A 17,844-nucleotide genomic window follows, 5' to 3' on the forward strand; every position below is an offset into this window, starting at 1 on the left:
TGATTAATAAATGACTTGTATTAATCTTTAAAATAATTGTTCTAACTGGTGCGATAATATCACATATAATATTACATATTAAATTTTATTAGTAGTCATCATGTTTATAAGGCCTAAAAATCATAACAGAAAGCTATTTTCATGCATAACTACAAAAGCTACATTACTGTATTTCCAGCTTTAGCCGCTAGATAGAACAGGCATGCTGTTTTTAAAATAAGTCCGCCCATTTTTTATAACATTCAGTGAGTATAAAAGATAAGGACTAATAATTAAAGGCAAAGAAGTTTTCATTCTCTTCTTGGTCCTGATTGAATCAAAAGCTTGTGTCATGAAGTTTCTTGATCATTTTGTCTTTAATACCTAAATGGGAAAGCTGATCGTATTGGAATAGATTAGTTTTAGCAAGAGTTAAATACAGTTCACTTATTGATATTCACATGTGAATATTAAATTATAAATGATATAATGATATACAAACAATTGAGCTGTTAGAAGTTTCTAGGAGCAAAAAATTTAAGGACCAGCTAAAGTTCCATAACACAGGTCTACAAAATGAAACTTTTTGAGAGCTGTTTTACTTCTGAAAAGTGATTATATACAATTGAGTACAGCCATTTTCAAAAATAACCCCCCTTTTCTCCTATCACATCAGGTTTTTTTACAAATCGAGAATGAAAAATTCAATGTTAATTGCAAAAAATACACATTTCTTTTCAAATGTTGATACAGTTTTGATTAAAATGCTGGTTGCATTACTTGGAAATGCGCAATGTTGATTCACTAGAATGTTATTTAATCAATAATAATGTTTTCGTTTGTCTTCCAGTGATCTTTTCTTGGAAATTCTCTTATGACCTGCTGCAGAGTCTTCTCTTTGAAGCGTCCACCAGTAATCCGCTATCATGGATATACTCCATCGTCCTTGGTACCGTCGTTCCATCTCCCGGATGTCCTGATGGAAGCGTTCGCCTTGTTCCTCGCTCACCGCCCCCAGATTCTCAAGATATACATCCAAATGCGAAAATAGAAAGTGCACCTTAAGACTCATGTTGCACCCGAGAATTCTGAATTTCTCAAGCATTGTGGCTACTAATTTTGCGTAGTTAGGATCTTTGGTGTTTCCTAAAAACTTCTTGGTTACATCTATAAAGGCTTTCCAGGCTCCTCAGGTCAACTTCGGTACAATATTAAAAATAAAAGATAGTGTGAAGTATGCAATAACGCTACTAAGACTGAAAAATTAAGAACTATGACTTAAAAAAAAAATGGTATGTGATATAAGTAAACGGGTATCATACTTGGTATCAGGACATGCATATTACTTCAAAATGACTCAAAAACTCAAAACAGCAAAATCACTGTAGACCTGTGTAATCTTTAACTAGTACTGTAAAATCTCGCAAAAAGGACTTGAAGATACGTTTGACTCTTTCCCTAGAGTCATTTAGAAGAGCATAAGTGATCGATAAGTCTTTCAATGTAATAATGATATGTCCACGTTATGTGGTAGAAAGGAAACGAATTTTTGACGATATATACAGGTGCACCATTTCGCTACGAAGACATTATATTCTCCACCAACATATACGTGCTTAAGTCTATAGCAGAGCTAGCAATGAAATATGAATGCATTTAAAAGTTGTAGAATGAATGCAAGAAAATGATTACAGAAGGATTACGTGATTTTAATTCCGGTTAAGCTATAAGGATGGCAGGAGCACAGAGTACTGCTCCATCCATTAGCTGTAGTTTATGTAAATAGCTGTATACAGTAGAGGGATGAATGTGTGAAGCGAATGTATTTATAAGTAAGAATGGAGAGTGAGTGATAAAAAAAAAAAGTCTGTAATCAATGTAACCGATAACTAGTGACTTGAGTAACTTCAAAATTGACAAATTTGAGTTCAGCATATGTACATGTAAATAAGGATTATATTCTTGCATGTAGTTCATGCTTCTACACTACAATGTTAGCTCAAGCACTTTCTTGTCCCGGGACTTTTTGGGTGCTAGTAGACAAATGTAGTGGCACGAATTTACTTAACTACTATCATCGGTGGGTATGATGTTCAAGACGGGAAGAAGAGAGTAACACATCCTTACTTTTTAGGCTCTGTACCAGCTTTGTTCCAAAGATATCGATCTGATTGTCAGGAATTTTCAAGCCCTACACCAGCTCTTGTGGAATCATTTCCAGTGGTGAACAGGGGGCGTTAGTAACCTAGAAGTTGTTGCGCCAAAAAAGCTACAAATGTTGTTCGAGAAGGTAATTTGAATAACATTTGTAGAGAAGGCATCCATTGATTACATTTTAGTGATGATCGTAGTGATCTTTAGGTCACTTCCTTTTCAGACTTCTTGTAGTTTCGTTAGTAACGAAAACAGAGAGTTCTTATGAGAGTAATATAAAGTTCTAACGTTTTGTGGAAGTTTTAATATATTGTTTGGATTGTGTCATAAATAAAAAGTAACATCTTTTAACAGTAACTGCGGTGTTATAGCGAACACGTACACTATTAAAGTAAACTATCTTTCTTAGCATAAATTCAAATAAGTTCCAAGTAAATTGAGAAAAGGAAATGGTGTTAATGTTGATACTTTTTTTTTACTTAAACTCTTATATTCTCTTTTAGAGAATTCTGGAGAGAAAATCTGAAAAAGTGGCACCGACGCGCCAATCCAACTGCAATACCGGGATCATCCTTCTTTGTCCAGCACTATAGTCTCGGTTCAAATTTGTAAAGTACGTATTATTAATAAACGCAATTGTTCTTGGTTATTGGTCAGTACACTATAGTTACAGAACTCTAAATATGCATAGAAATTCTGAAGGATCATTTTAGGGCAAAATAAGACACCAGAAAAAATATTTTGTTCAAATTATTGAAAAGATGCCAACGAAATTCACAATTCAACAACACACGAGTATATATTATATTATATATATATATTATGTATAAATAGCACAGTCATTTTTTGTTTTGGTTTTTAAATTGTTTTTTTTTTTTTTTAACAACAGCAATGTTTTCTTTTTATTACATTTTATTTAAAAATTTGTTTTAGAATTTTTTGTTTTATATTATTTTTAGTTTTTTGTTTTGTTTTTTTGTATATTACATTACAATCATTTCGCTATTAATTGGCAGTTAATTTTGTATAAATGCAAGAAGCATAGACATATTTATGGGTATAAGATAAATGAACCATTAAAATTATAAAACCAATTCTAAAGGAAATAGTGCAGAAAGATGCTAGGTAAGCTTTTTGTTTTACTTTTTCTAGAAATTGTAAAAATTTATAGAAAATTTAATTAAAGAAAACAAAACAAAGTACTATATGTAATATAGTGACATTGAATAGGAAGAATAACTTGTTTTTTTAATATTAGAGAAGGATTGGGTCCATATTTAACTATAAATCTTAGTGAAACCACAGTAAGAATTAATTATGCAAATATACAAGCGTTTAATACAAGTTAAACATATTTATCTACAAGAGATACTTTTTTAATTTTTATTTTATGAAAGCCTTAAAAATCACAATACAATAAAAATTGTTTATTTAACATACTTTTTAGTATATAAATATATTAATTTATATATATTTATTTAAATAAAAAAAAAATATTACAAATATGAAATTCAAAAGTATTTATAGATTACACCGTATTAGATTGTCTATTGCTTTAGGGTATATTAAGAAATTTACAATGTGTAATGTAACAATTCTTTACTTAAGTTGTAGGGGAAGGTTTAAGTTTGAGCCACATTAGTTACTTCATTTGTCTTCACTGCGATGTTTTTGTTATTTTTTTTTCCAAACTATTATAATGTTAATGAAATTTTTTGGTTTTTTTAAATAATTCAAATATTTTTTACTTTGATTTTTAAAAGGTCATGTAAGTAAAAATGACATTGACAACAGTTCTTAACGTTCAATCTGAAGTTTGTCTGTTTTAGTAGTTGGTGGCGTAGGTTGCTCTCAGCGAGCAACTTCGTTGTATACGAAGCAATCGGTTCCGGGTGTACGGTATTGAAAAACTATTGAATTTATAAGTAGGTACACATCACAAAACTACTGATTGGAAATCAAAATCAGAAACGTAAAGAAACTTTGTATATATTATAAAAAGAAGAAAAACAGAGCTGTAAACCTTATCTATGAAGGACTTAAGAGGACCAGCACCAGAATTATGCAGAACTCGCTCTCTTGATCCTAAATCTAATTAAAATAATAAGAATAGAACTGCCTTCTACTGCTCTTTTACAATTTTTTTTTGTTCCTCCGAGACATTTTTCAAACCCACTTTTAAGGGCAACTTTTATCTGAATTTATGAAGGCATATGCTGCCTATCGAGGAGCAGTAAGCAAGCTCGTCGTTGTAAAATTGGCGGCATCTTGCGCCACTGTGGGTTTACTGACAGGTAATCGTAAACCATCCTGGAAGTTACCGTCTCCATTATGGACCTATTCTAAGCATATTTTCAAATATGAATAGCCGACTAAGATGTATGCAAGGCGGCCTTAATTACACTGGATTCCAGGAATCAATTTCTATAATCCCTGTTTTTCAACGGCTACTAAACTATATTTCTACACAGTTCAAAGAAAACAAGAAAATACTGATAAGAGTGGACTGAAGTCGATATAAATGCCATCGAGAAATGTTAAGGTAAGTATCGCATCAGTTTAGGCCAACCATGCTAGCAACCAAATTAAAAATCACAAACATGAAATGATACAACTAAAATTTTGCAAGTGTAAATAATTTTGTCCATTTTGAAATGCATGTTACCTCTAATTATAGACAGATAAAGGGATTTCTTATGTTTTCTCTTTAAAATTGTTATTTCTTTTTTCAAAAAACTTTTAAAAAATAAAGAAAAAAAACAAAAACGAGAGAATAAAGGTCCTTAAATATTCAAAAGGCTTTAAAAGACTAAAAGATCAAAAATCTACTTCTTGTCAAAATTTATTAAGAGAATTACTATAGGAAAACTGAGATTGAATTTAGAAAATGAATAACTGACAACTTGAGACCTTGAGGGCAAAGAAGAAACCAGTTGCTTTTTTACGTTAATGGAAAGAATTAACGAAGATAGCGATTAAAGCTTCTGGACAGAGATGATTCATAAGAGGCTTAAGGAACTTCTGGGCAACAAGGAAAGAAATTAGTAAATGAACTTGATGAGTGAAGATTAAAGTTCAGGGAATAAGTTTTGGTTCACCATTTTCTTCTAAATAAAGTCTTTAGCAATAGTAAAAAATTCTAGCTGGGTTCCTCATTTTGAAATTAATGAAAGCATTTCATATTTGAATTTAATTTAATTACTTGCAATCTATGTATCAGATTTATACAGAAGAAAACAAAAATTTTCCTTAAAAATCTATTGAAACATGGATGCTACAATCGATTATGTATTACACTGCATTTGAAGTAGCCTCCGGCCAGTGTCATTGTTGGACTGGTCTTAGATTTTAGAAAAGTGGCTTTCTAAGAACTATGGTCATGAATCAATGTCTTTGGACCAAATAGGACAAGTAACATTGAATCATTGCGGAAGTCTATTAATGGCGAAGAAAAATGAACCATCTTCGTTAGTGAATGTCCACCGTGAGGGCTTTTCTAGGATGTGGGTGGTAGGCTTAAAATCGAAAGATATCTTAGCAGCGCCTGACCTGGTAATTGAGAATCACTTTCTGGCTAATCATTTTCCTGAAATCTTACAGGTGAACGTTCAAGATTCAAAAATTCCATCAGCCCAAACACTTGTGGATAGTTATAAGAAATTTCTTCCTAGCCAAATTTTATAATAAGAGCGATCTTTATCATGCCAAAAACTTTCCATGATCGAAGCGTTTGAGCTTCACATCGTTTGAGCACGATCGTTTTCAATTTAAAGCTGTAATTACATTTTGATAATAAATGGGAAAATGATCTGCAAAAACAATGATGCGAAAAAAAAAATGCCAAAACTGAGCTTAAAAATATTTACAATGAAGACATGAAGATTTAACATCACCACTTTTTTGGATTATTAATCATAGTACATAAAACTTCATCTAAAAAGAAGAAGAAAAAAAATAAATAAATAAAATAAAAATAAAGCTGAAATATCAACACCCTGAAACATAGACGTCTTATAACGGTTATATCTAGTTAATAAAATAAGTGTAATTGATTACAAATTATTTTTATAAGCCAACAAAAATTTGTTTTATAATTAAAAAAAATACAACTAGAACAATGTTTTAATGTGTAGTAACATTTTTTACTAAAATAAAGAGTCTACTATGATGGCTTGCTAAAGTACTAAATTTAGTAAATTTCTGTACTTCAAATTTTCAAATTCAAATAATAAAAAATATGTTTTATAAATTTACAGTAGTTTATGTCATTCACAAGTTTGAAGTTTTGTTTTTTAAGAAATTATTTTAATCAATGCAAATATTTAAGTAAGTTTACACAGATAGGCCAAAATTATGTACAATAGAATGTTATGAAAAAATATATATGTATACAAATTTGCCAACTTATTTAGCTTTGATTTTTTATTTTATTAACTTTTTTTTTTCTTTCTTTTTTTTAATCGTTAGAATGCAGATAATTTGACGTAGGTAACAAGGCTTTTTGGACTGGGCACATGGGCGGCTAAGGCGGGCTCTCTTTGATATATTTTAAACTCCTTTGGTTTTTCAGATTTATTTAGGAACTTATGATCAACAATCCCCAATAAAATATATCGCCTAAAAATAAAAAATAAAATATTAAAAATGAATTAATAAATAAATAACTAGAAAAAACAATGAGGCCGATTTGGCTTTTATTTTTATAGAGCCCCTTTTAATCCAGCCCCTAAAATATATTCTTTCATATAAATATTTTAATTCAAATTAATATATTTTTTTTTCATACAAGCAAGCCTCCAGTATTCACTCATAAATAATTTGTTGCAAAATTTACTTACACTTTTTTAGTAAACGAAATATTAAATTGAGAAATAAAACATTTTTATATTCTCTATACAAAATGAATTGTAACTTTATTTATTTATTTTTTGTTGGGCCTAAGTACTAATTTAATGCTTACTTTTTTTAAAAAATATATTTATTAAAAAAACTTCAACATTAAATGAATCCAACATTTTGTGATAAGTTCCAGCGTACTTTTTTTTTTTTAAATATATATATATATTTATTGTTTGTTATATCTAAAACTTCATAACATTTTCTACAAAAAGCTAAAATATTTTCATATATATTTATTTATATTTGGATAATAAAATTTCCTTGTGTCTTTTATCATTATTATTACTTTTTTTCTCCATTCATTCATCTATTTTAATTTTATTTATATTTTTCATAATGAACAACAATTATATAAAAATTGTGCAGTATTAATTACCAGGTATTGTGACATCAAATTACCTTTAATAAGAGTCTCTTGTAATTTTGCTTTTTCTAGTTTAATATTATTATTTTGACACATTTAAATTATGGATTGTTGCGCATTTTAAGAGACTCTCTTTGAGTTGTATTATTTTTATTTTAAATAATACAACAAAAAACTTCAATTTTTACCGAACATAATAAACTAATTAATAAATAAAAATAATGATGTAATAAACAGGATACAAAGTTTTGTAATAATATAATATAATATTAATATCGTGGAAAATTGTCAAATTTTTTGAATGAAAAAGAATCAGATTTTGCTATTTAATTAAAAAATTAAAGAAAACAACGGGAAAACTTATTTTTGAAAATAAGATTTACTTTTATGTCACTTGGGTAGCTCAATACTTCGGCATTCTTTTAATGAACACCATAACTAAAAAGGAAACTGAAAAGAAAACGTTCGCAATGGGTTATTACAGATAGTATAGACTGAGTCATTTCGTGTAAAAATTTTTTTTTATTATTTGATGAGGCTCCAATCTGCGTGTGTTCAGTACTAAGATTATACTACAGCAAAACCAATATTATTTTACGCAGCTTCCAGCTTCAATCCTTAGGTTACTTTTGCCTTGGTTATATCCAATTGTCGATGGAGTTAACTTAAAATTAAATTTGTGTTATAGAGTGTGTTATAGTAGTATAATATGGTTATATTGTCAGATTTCAATAAAGAGAATTAGATAAAAATAAAAAACTAAATTTATTGTATTGCTTTGTGATAATATGTATGCGAAAATGGATGTTTACCTGTTGAATATGGGCACTTGTCATATCCGTTCCTATCACACAAACTATCAAGCCATTTGTATAATAACCATTGAACCATTTTTCCCCCCTTCTGAATCTACCTATAGAATTGTTGTTCCACTTTTAAGATCCCTGATTTAGGACGTGGATCACCTACGACGAACGGCTGCAATATATCAAAATTTATTTACAAATTAAACAAATTTGTAAATATTATCGTGAAGGAGATTTTTTTGTTTTGTTGAATTTATTTTTTTGTTTTGTTTATATATTTTGTTTTTATTGTTTTACTGAGTGGCCTGCGCGGTGACCTGTTGGTGATGCTGAGAGAAATGTTCCATACCAGCTGCACCGCCTCCGCTACCCATTGACAATGCCTGTACTATCCTAGGATCTGCTTTGCTGCCTTCTCGAAATTCTTCCAATGTCAATCTATCATCATGATTTTTATCCATTTGATCGAATATTTTGTCCACCCTTCTTTGTGGTGTGTTCTCGTCTTCTGGTTGTGGTTGTTGACCCTATGGACAAGAGAATCAACTCATTAACAACTAAGACAATTGAACAATGTTTTATCCGATAAAATTATCGGTCAGTGATAAAATATAACAATTAACAGAATGAAATTTCAGGCGATTGCCTTGATTCTTTTTATCCAAAATTAGGTAGGTAACTAGATTCTTGGTAAGACTGATTATCCTTGACAGATTGTCAAAGATTAAGTCTTTGAAGCGTGTTTACATCAATTTCATATCAACGTTCTTCTTTCTCCAAGAAGCTTCTAATAAGGGCACCACCAATGGTATCCAAAATGTACAGAAATGAGCCCCACTTCTGATCATCCTTACTCTAACATTAAAAAAACTTTATAAAAATAAATAAAAATAAAATTTAATATGAGGGTTCCCAGTATATGTGAAATTTAATAACATTTTTATTTTAAAGTTAAATTTAGAAAATTAATACTGCAAATAATTATTGAATCCAAAGTGAAAGTATCAATAAAATTAGAGCATAAGAGAGATTTTAGAGCGTAATAAATGAGGAACAAACTTACAACATTGCTGCAGCCTTCAATATGAGATAAATATACTACACCCTTAATGTACTTAGTACGCTATTCATAACTTTTAATTAATAAGTTTGTCACTGTTTCACATGTATATATACATGCAAACTGAGCTGGGAAGGCTGTTTATATATTTCAGACCAGTAAAATGCTGTTTATATATTTCAGACAAGTAAGATAATTCTCAGATTTTTTAAAAGAATGTTATTTTAGTAACCAAATTTCCGCTATAATACAACAAAAAAACAAAAAGCCAGCTAAATTAAATGTAAATTGAATTGTAAAATTGTTGTAAATTTCTAAACTGAGTTCAATATTTTAAGCAATTTTTTTTTTTTTTTTTTTTTTTTTTTTTTTAATGAAAATAAAGTGAACTTCTAAGTTTCTAAATTTTACTTATTCTTGCTCTTCATGAGAGGTAGTACATATTGGGATTGCGTCACAAATTTTGTTATTGAGTTTTCTCTAGATGGTATTTTTCTTTTAAATGTGTAAACATTTGAAAAAGCGCAATGGAGCTACCAAGGAAACCGAAAGATAGTTAGCTTCGTAACATTAAAATTCTTTTTTTCATTAAAATATTAAGATCATTTCTGGAAAAGAAAGGTGATAAGATAAATTCAATTCAGACAGTCAGCTGTTTGAGGCAGCCGATTGTAGAGTAGATGTAGAGTATCCGGACAACATTTGACGAAATAGATCGAAGAATCAATTCTCTACAAATTAGATTAGATTAAATTAAAGCGGCCTCAAGGCCTACGCCACTGCGACCCCTTTGGATCTATTGTGGCTCCCCGACTTTACAGCTCCCCCTCCAGACCCGTCCGCCTAATCAGACTCTTAATTCTAGAGAGTGGCTCCTGGGTAAAGCTCACAGGCCTTGGTTTTTCCTCCCCGAGAAGTAACATCCTTAGCCTCTCACACTGACACAACACGCGCAGTGCCGTTTCCTCCTGTTCCTGACATCACTTAAAAAGGCTATCATCTGCCAGGCCCATGCGATGCATGTGTTTTCTGAGCCTGCAGTGGCCAGTTAATAGGCCTACAATTATCTTTATAGCCCCACAGCCTTGACGAATTAATTCTGCGGTCAGAATCCTCTACAAAACGAAACGTCTTTCTAAAGTCTAAAATTTAATTGAGCTGAAAGTAGAAAAGCTGGATATGACAAGTAACTAAAAAATGTCTAAGATTTAATGTCAACAATAGTGGTAGACTTTGGGGAGAGTGATCATTTAAATTTGGCCGGCTCTCCGGGCTTCCTTAGTGGTTATTTGGAGTTGAGCGAATATCTTCGTGTAGGGTCGTTAAGAGAGCACCACAGACTGATTATCCAATTCTATCGGGCTTCTTGATCCTTTGATTGTAACTTTCTGATTTGGGGAGCCATCTTTTCAATATTTTGGGGACGGCTGCATGGAAAAACAGAAAGCGATTTTTCTATTAGTAGATCCTCTTATGCTAGAAATTGCCTGGAGGGCCTAGTTCCTGGAGGGTGGCCCAATCTGGATGATTTGTTAATCATCTAGGGATGAGTGGTCTCAGTGGCACCAGCGGTAAAGTAAATGTACTAATTAGCATAAATATATGTTAATTAACATGTAATAACATGTTAGTATATACTAACCAATATTCTAATACTCATTAGAAGTCCTCACCAACTTAATTGAAAGCATATAGATCACATTTATACATCCGGTAAGGAGGATCGTCAGGGAAATCTGTTAGCTGATTTCAAGTTTGTTAATATCACATTTACCAGAAAATTAAAAAAAAAATGTTGGAAAGCAAGACTTTAAGAACTCTTATGCCCTCTTTTTCATTGGATTTGGCCCACTGAAATTCTGTCCTCGTCAACATGTTGAACTTTACAGGACCATTCGCAAATTCTTTCAGACTTAATAATAGAATCTACGTCGAAATAATTCGAAGTTATCTCTATGAGGGAGACACATAGATGTGGCTTTGATCAAGTTATTTGCCGGATATGAACTACCAATTACTATTTATGTTATCTAAATGAAGCACAATTTACTCCTTTGAACTTAAAAATATCATGGACAGAACTTAGTAAAAATAAATCAGTTACGAACGATCCGCAAACAAGTTTAACAATTATTTATACACATTTTAATGCGTAAACTATTGATATTATTGAAATGCGAACGCGCTCTAGAAATCATAGTATTTTCACTTTCCTAATTTATGAATACCAATAAAAATTAGTCTTTGTGGCCATCATGCATGAAAATTTTAGCTCCAGTATGTACCGGAATCGTAGTATTAAATGATATCTAGTACCCAAATGAGAGATTTTACATCCTAGTCAACAAGTGCATTCAGATAGTTGTGGATGGTCATGCAATGGCAAAGGCAGTTGTGGACGGTGCCATTATCCCAGTCAATAGAAATACACACAACTGAATAGCAGAATTTATTATTGGTTATCAAAAGCTAAATTAGAGACAGTTCGCATGTTTCAACATCATCAGCCATTCCCTCTATATTGTTGAGGAAATGAAACTATTGTCAACTTTTTGTTTATTCGTAGTTAATTAGATAATTTCTTTCTCTATCAAATGAAACCTCCATTAAAATGAGCAATATATTTTGCAACTCAACACAACAATGTATAGCTGATGCTTAATAAAATCAAGTTCTTTTTTTTTAATTAAATAAATAAATGGAGGAAGAGAGGAAGGTACAAGTTAATTACGATTTCCCCTTTTAATCCCACAACTCTAATTTTCTTCCAACTCCCTTATTGTACTTGTTCATTAATTTTTTTCCCCCCTCAAAGGATTGTAAACTGTACTTTTTCCCAGTTAAAATCTTTTTTCTTTCTCACAATTTGCTTCTTGGTCCATTTAAAAGTTATTTAAGTTCCACGATGAGATACAGAGGAGTTCTTAAATCAATTAGGTCTAGAATAATAAATATTGAAACTAAATACAATATTATTTGGCGTATAAACTTCTATTCCTAAGAACAAGATATATTTTTTTCAGATCCTATCATTTGTTCTAAATTCCTAAACAAAATTATATTTAGAAATAAAACATTTCTGATTCTAAACTTAAAGAATGTTTACTTTACTCTAACAGTATAAATTAATTTTGCTGGATTCATTACTATATAATACTTTATTTATGTATTTATTATAATTAGATTTCTATACAGACATTTTTTCCTAACTACCTTTGCATATACTCGTAACTGCTAATACATTATAATAAATCTTAAGGAGTTTAAATGGGATTATTATTTATTAGTTCAAGTCCACCATTACATGATTTCGTAATTTTGGTGTGGCTAAAAGAATGACTTTACTTCAATGATTTTATTTTGTGTAGAGGACTGAAGGATTTTAGTGCATCTAGCCTACAATATTTATTGGCGATTGCTATTTGAATTGTTTTGTACATTTCAAGTAGCTCTTATGAGTATCAACGATTGTCGTATATCTTACGCCCAAGAGAACCGAAATAGAGAGTGCCGAACAGGTTCTTTACGGACTCATTCTGTTATACAATGAATAACAGAAATAAATAAATAAAATAAATTAAAATAAAATAATCAAAGGCACATAATTCACCCGAAATCCTTAATGAAATTGATAAAGAAAGCGGTCTGATAAAAACTAATGTTTTTTTAAAAGAAATAATAATTTGCAATGTATTTTATGTAGAAATTACTGCAATTATTTTTCGGTTTATAGCAATTTAAAATTTAGCTAGTTAAAGGAAAAGTAAGCTGAATAGTAAATAGCTTCTCAAATATTAATTTAAGGTAGAAATAATGAGAGAGTGATAACAATAAGCTGATGAATTTTTAACATCAACTCAACAAACCATAGAACTAAGCAACTATGGTTCAGATCCTAAACAAACAGCTCTTATAAGTTACTGGAAATTTTGTCAAGTATTTTCGTTAAACCACAAGAGGTAAACACAGTTGTGTAATTATTTAAACCTACTTTTTGAGTTAATTGACTTTGATCGTTCAATTAAAATCAACATTTCATTGTTTTCTTTAGCAAAATACCAATATTCAAAGCAGAGTTTGTTAAATACAATGTTTTGAAGAATATTAAATGAAGAATAATCAAGAAGAATTAGTTTATAGATACAGTTAAGCACTCATAGACTTACGGCAATCGTATATCTAAATTAAAATTTTGAATAAATCTAAATAGGATTGCATTATCCTTTATTAGGTTTAACCAAATTATATTCATAAAATTATTCAAGAATATAATTTTTTGCTCACATACTAATATTAAACGTTTTTTTGTTATAAACATAATACATAAATATTTTACTTAAATGGAATACATGCCGAATAATAAGTGCAAAATTTACATTACTAACTGAAAAATAATTTTCACAAATTAATAGCTTCTTAAACCTTCTTTTGAATTACTTTCTTTTAATGTAATTTCATGTAATTTATTTAATGTAATTCTTTTACTGGTGTAATCTTTGAAATACAGGTGTAATTACTTTCGTGAGAGGTGTAACGTATAAATCTTTAGAATCATGAGTGAAATAGAAAAAAAGACATATTTAGGAAAAACTGAATTGTTTCCTACAATTCTTCAAAATAACGATCAAATTTATGGAAACAATTGTGAACTCAAAGGAAATAACTACAATATTATAAAAAATAACAACTTAGAAACATTTAGTTACTTAAAATAACGCCTTTAAAAAAAATATATATAGTAGAGTGTACTGCAGAAATAGAAAGCAAATAAAGTGTCATAATTATGGAATATTTAGGTGAGATAGCTTAATGTTAATAGTATATAGAAGAGAAGTTAACACTGATGTCAACAAGCTGTAGAATTAAAATGCTGTGTAGATGTAATGTGCAGATATTTAAAAAAAAAAATACAGTATTTAAATGTTTATATCAGTGTGCAAAAGCGTAGTATTATGTGCTAAAGATGGACATTTATTTATTTTTATTTATTTGTTTACCACACCATTTTCTGAAATAGGAATATTTGTAGTTGCGAACGGCTTTTTCATACATACCCGACGTGAAGGCTGTAAGAAAACAAACAATAATTGGTAAGAACTAATTATATTAAATAGTAAGATTATTTGTAGAGTACTGAGGGCAGCAAAGAATAAAACGTTTCAATTAATGTATGCACTGTCGAAGCGAGTACAAGAAGGAATGAGAACAGAGTTTTTATTTCTTTACGAGATTAGATACAGCATCAAGGGCTAGTTCAAGAGTAATAAATAGAAGCCATTGAATCCTCTCAGTTAAAAATGGATCATTTGAGATTTATTTTAGAAAATATTTGTTTTGCTGTCATAGCTGCTCAGGAGAATACTGAGGTCTTATCAAAACGTGAATACTGGACGATTTTTTGGGAATCTGGAACAGACTTTGATTCCCATAAAGTGTTTTAAAAAGTAAAATTAATAATGGTTGCTGCTGTCATCTCGTACGAACAGCGAACGGTAGGTATCGATAGAATTCGTCGCTTCCTTGGAAAGGGTACAAGAAAGCATATTCTTACAATACAGAAATCTAAGTACAAGAAGGTACCTTGGGAATGTAACTATAGTTTTACCAGCAGGAAAAAACCTCCCATCTTTTATTTGCAAGACTGCCTTATCGTTTCTTGTTTTGCCTTATATTTCAAGATGTTTTGTAGTGGCTAATCTCAATATCGTTTCCAAATTTTTAATTGTCAAGTAGTTTCTATTCTACTTTTTGAATTATTAACATCACGTTTGAACTAGTTGTAATTTTATAGAAAACTTTCACATAATGTTTATCTGTTACTTTCTATTTTAATGTTTAGGTTTATAAATGTTATAAAAACAGATAAAAGAAAAAAAATGGAGTATATATAACTGAAAAAAAGGAATAAGATTTTAATTTTGATGAAGAGGATCTTCGATTATTAATAAGATTCACTGCCTTGAATTCTTCTACGTTCAGCGACAAGGAAAGGCCCAGTATCTGGAAGTAACTAATAACAAATACATCCTTTCAGTTTAAACCAAGAAGAACGTATCTCATTATTTTCGTTTTTCATAAATTCAAAGGTTTTTAAGGTAGATAACAATGAAAAAATTTACATTGTGAATCACAGAAATTACCTTGCTTATAGCAATTAAATAATAATATTAATCTGGAATTTAAGAATAATTTACTTTGTTTATAAATATTTTAATCATTTCTTATTTTGATTTAAATATTTAGTTATAAACATTAATTGGTTACATAACTATAGCTGTTGCCACACAAAATGTAAAAAATAAATAAATAATTTTAATGTTTTTGTAATATATGTATGTGAACTAGAGTAGATACATAGTGTTAATTCTAAACTCTATGAGAGTTGGCAGTCTGTTTTGCGAGCTATATGAGATGAAATCATCTTAATGCCTATAAATTATGACTGTGATAATAGGCCTCCAATGAATACACAAAGCTATGGATAGCACAATGGCTTTATGTAATGAAGGAACAATAATCCTACTGCGTTACTTCAGCTGAATAGTGGACCACACAGTAAATTCATTAGATTTCACACCATCATCTCCTCATTCATTCCATATCATTATGTATTCATGGATTATGCATTTGTAAAAGAAGTAAAATAAAATAATGTGTGAGTTCTGTATTGAAAGGAACAAGCGATTTTTATTGAATTCATCGTTTATTTTGTCAAATATTTCTATAACTAATCTTGGTGTCTAGAAAATTTGCAGAAAACTGGAAATATTGGATCTGTATGCTCAAATTTCCAATTGGAAGTTCTTTCAACTCGAAATTTTGGTGAGAATAATCATAAATATTTTACTGAAACAACAAACTGAATGGGGAGAACTTAACATCATACCTTCCTGAGAATCCAGCCTAAATAAAGTTTTCTGGAACAATATTTTTTAAAAAAAAGTGACCTATATGTTTCCTTCGGGTGGTTATTTACGCCAAAATATTTGTTAATCTTAAATCTGCTCAAATGCAATACCAAAGAGAACTAAGAGACATACAAAAAAAACAGTATAGCTCATTTGTAATGAGACCATAGCAGAGAAATGAACATTACAATAGAATTAGACTTAACACTTGATGAATTAATCCTTATTTGAATAGTTCATTTCAAAAGTACTCGAAGGAGTTGCTTTTGTCTAGTTGAGTTCTCACTACTATAACCTTACTGGCATTGAAGTGCTGACTAGTGCTCTGCAAGGTTACTGTTGTTTCAACGATCTTTTTTACTTTTAGGTTCAGAAATGAAAAGGGTTCTTGATGCCCGTGTCCTTGGCAAAGCAGGGTAATAAGCTAATAATCATTAAAATCACAAAACAACCTAATATCAATTCATTTTTACTTATTATAAACGAAAATCATGACCATTTCCAATTGAAAGATGTAGTAAATTTCCCGTTGCATTTTATTATAGATAGAAATGAGTTGTTTACATAGAAAAAAAAAAACAAACATTTAGAAATGTTTGTATTTTGAAACATTGACTGGCAGATTTTTCAATCGATAGATTAAATCGAAGTGTGATGAAGTTAAAATTGAATATTCTTGAGCATGTAATACCGCTTGTAACATAGTATCAGAAGTAATCAGATCAGTGACAGTGGTACTGGTCTAAGGTAGTGCAATTGCGGAAATCGCGCCCTGGTTTTTTGCTCTCACATATCCGTTTCTAAGGTCCTTATAGCTCAATGTTCGGCAAAGAGCAGTGTTAGCAATAACTGAACAAACCCTAAGGCTGGAGGTGCACTAAGAATGACGCCTATGACTGAGATATTGAAGTACAGCCTGCCTCTAAAATCCATGATTCGGTTCGATCTATGAAAAGTTCTTAATGGCCCTACTAAGACAAAAATCGAGTACAGTCTCCCACAGCCACATTCAACATTGGAATAGATCGAATGTGGTGACTTTCTGATAGGAGACTCAAGATCGGTCCGAAAGTCATAAAAAGAGCATAAAAACTAATCAATTTAAATTTTAATTAAAATTGAAACTATCGTTCCTCAGTATTAATTGCAATAGTTTTTTAAACAACACTAATAAAATCTTAAAAAAAACTATGCTATCGCTAAACGTGTGAGTAAAAACATTTTTCAAACACAGCTATCGATTAAAGTAATATCAATAATTGATGTTGATATTATTGGGTAGGCAGGGAAAAAAAGTTAGTGTGTTTGGTTATGATGCAGTGACAAAGGGGGCGGCCATAGCAGTGAATGATAAGCCAGGAGGAGATACCAGACATTAGGACGTTCAATCATAACAGAACACCACACGATCACTAGAAACAAACCCATCCATCATTTTATTCTAACTTTTTGCATTAACTGAATTTATACCATGGAATTATTTTTTTATAAATATACATTAATAAATTGATGTTTCAAGCATTTTTTTTAAACTTGTTTTCATTCAAAACAATTGAATAGTCATTTTCAAGTTATACATAGAACTTCTGCTTCATTTCATAAATAGGATAAACCTTTTTCTTTTCACTCGTTGATGGGTGTTTTGGGTAATGAATGGCAATGACTATTTAGGCC

At 30.3% G+C, this 17,844-nt stretch overlaps 1 protein-coding gene across 7 annotated transcripts in view; it reads right to left on the reverse strand.

Annotated features, from left to right (window-relative positions):
* Positions 1-2,870: 2,870 nt before the first annotated feature.
* LOC141449860 (frequenin-2) overlaps positions 2,871-17,844 on the reverse strand; it is a 242,879-nt gene continuing 227,905 nt past the window's right edge. For 6 of the 7 annotated variants that reach the window (XM_074119740.1, XM_074119739.1, XM_074119738.1 and 3 more), the window contains 2 exons: positions 14,317-14,328; positions 2,871-8,729 (listed from right to left, as the gene is read on the reverse strand). In XM_074119740.1, the coding sequence (XP_073975841.1) occupies positions 8,496-8,729; positions 14,317-14,328 (246 nt within the window). In that variant the 3' untranslated portion in view covers positions 2,871-8,495. The remainder of the gene's footprint in view (positions 8,730-14,316; positions 14,329-17,844) is intronic. The other variant, XM_074119742.1, reaches the window with a different exon arrangement.

This window comes from Rhodnius prolixus, unplaced genomic scaffold (genome assembly GCF_049639745.1).
Source record: "Rhodnius prolixus isolate KJV_2025 unplaced genomic scaffold, Rpr scaffold_2, whole genome shotgun sequence".
Lineage (NCBI taxonomy): Eukaryota > Metazoa > Arthropoda > Insecta > Hemiptera > Reduviidae > Rhodnius > Rhodnius prolixus.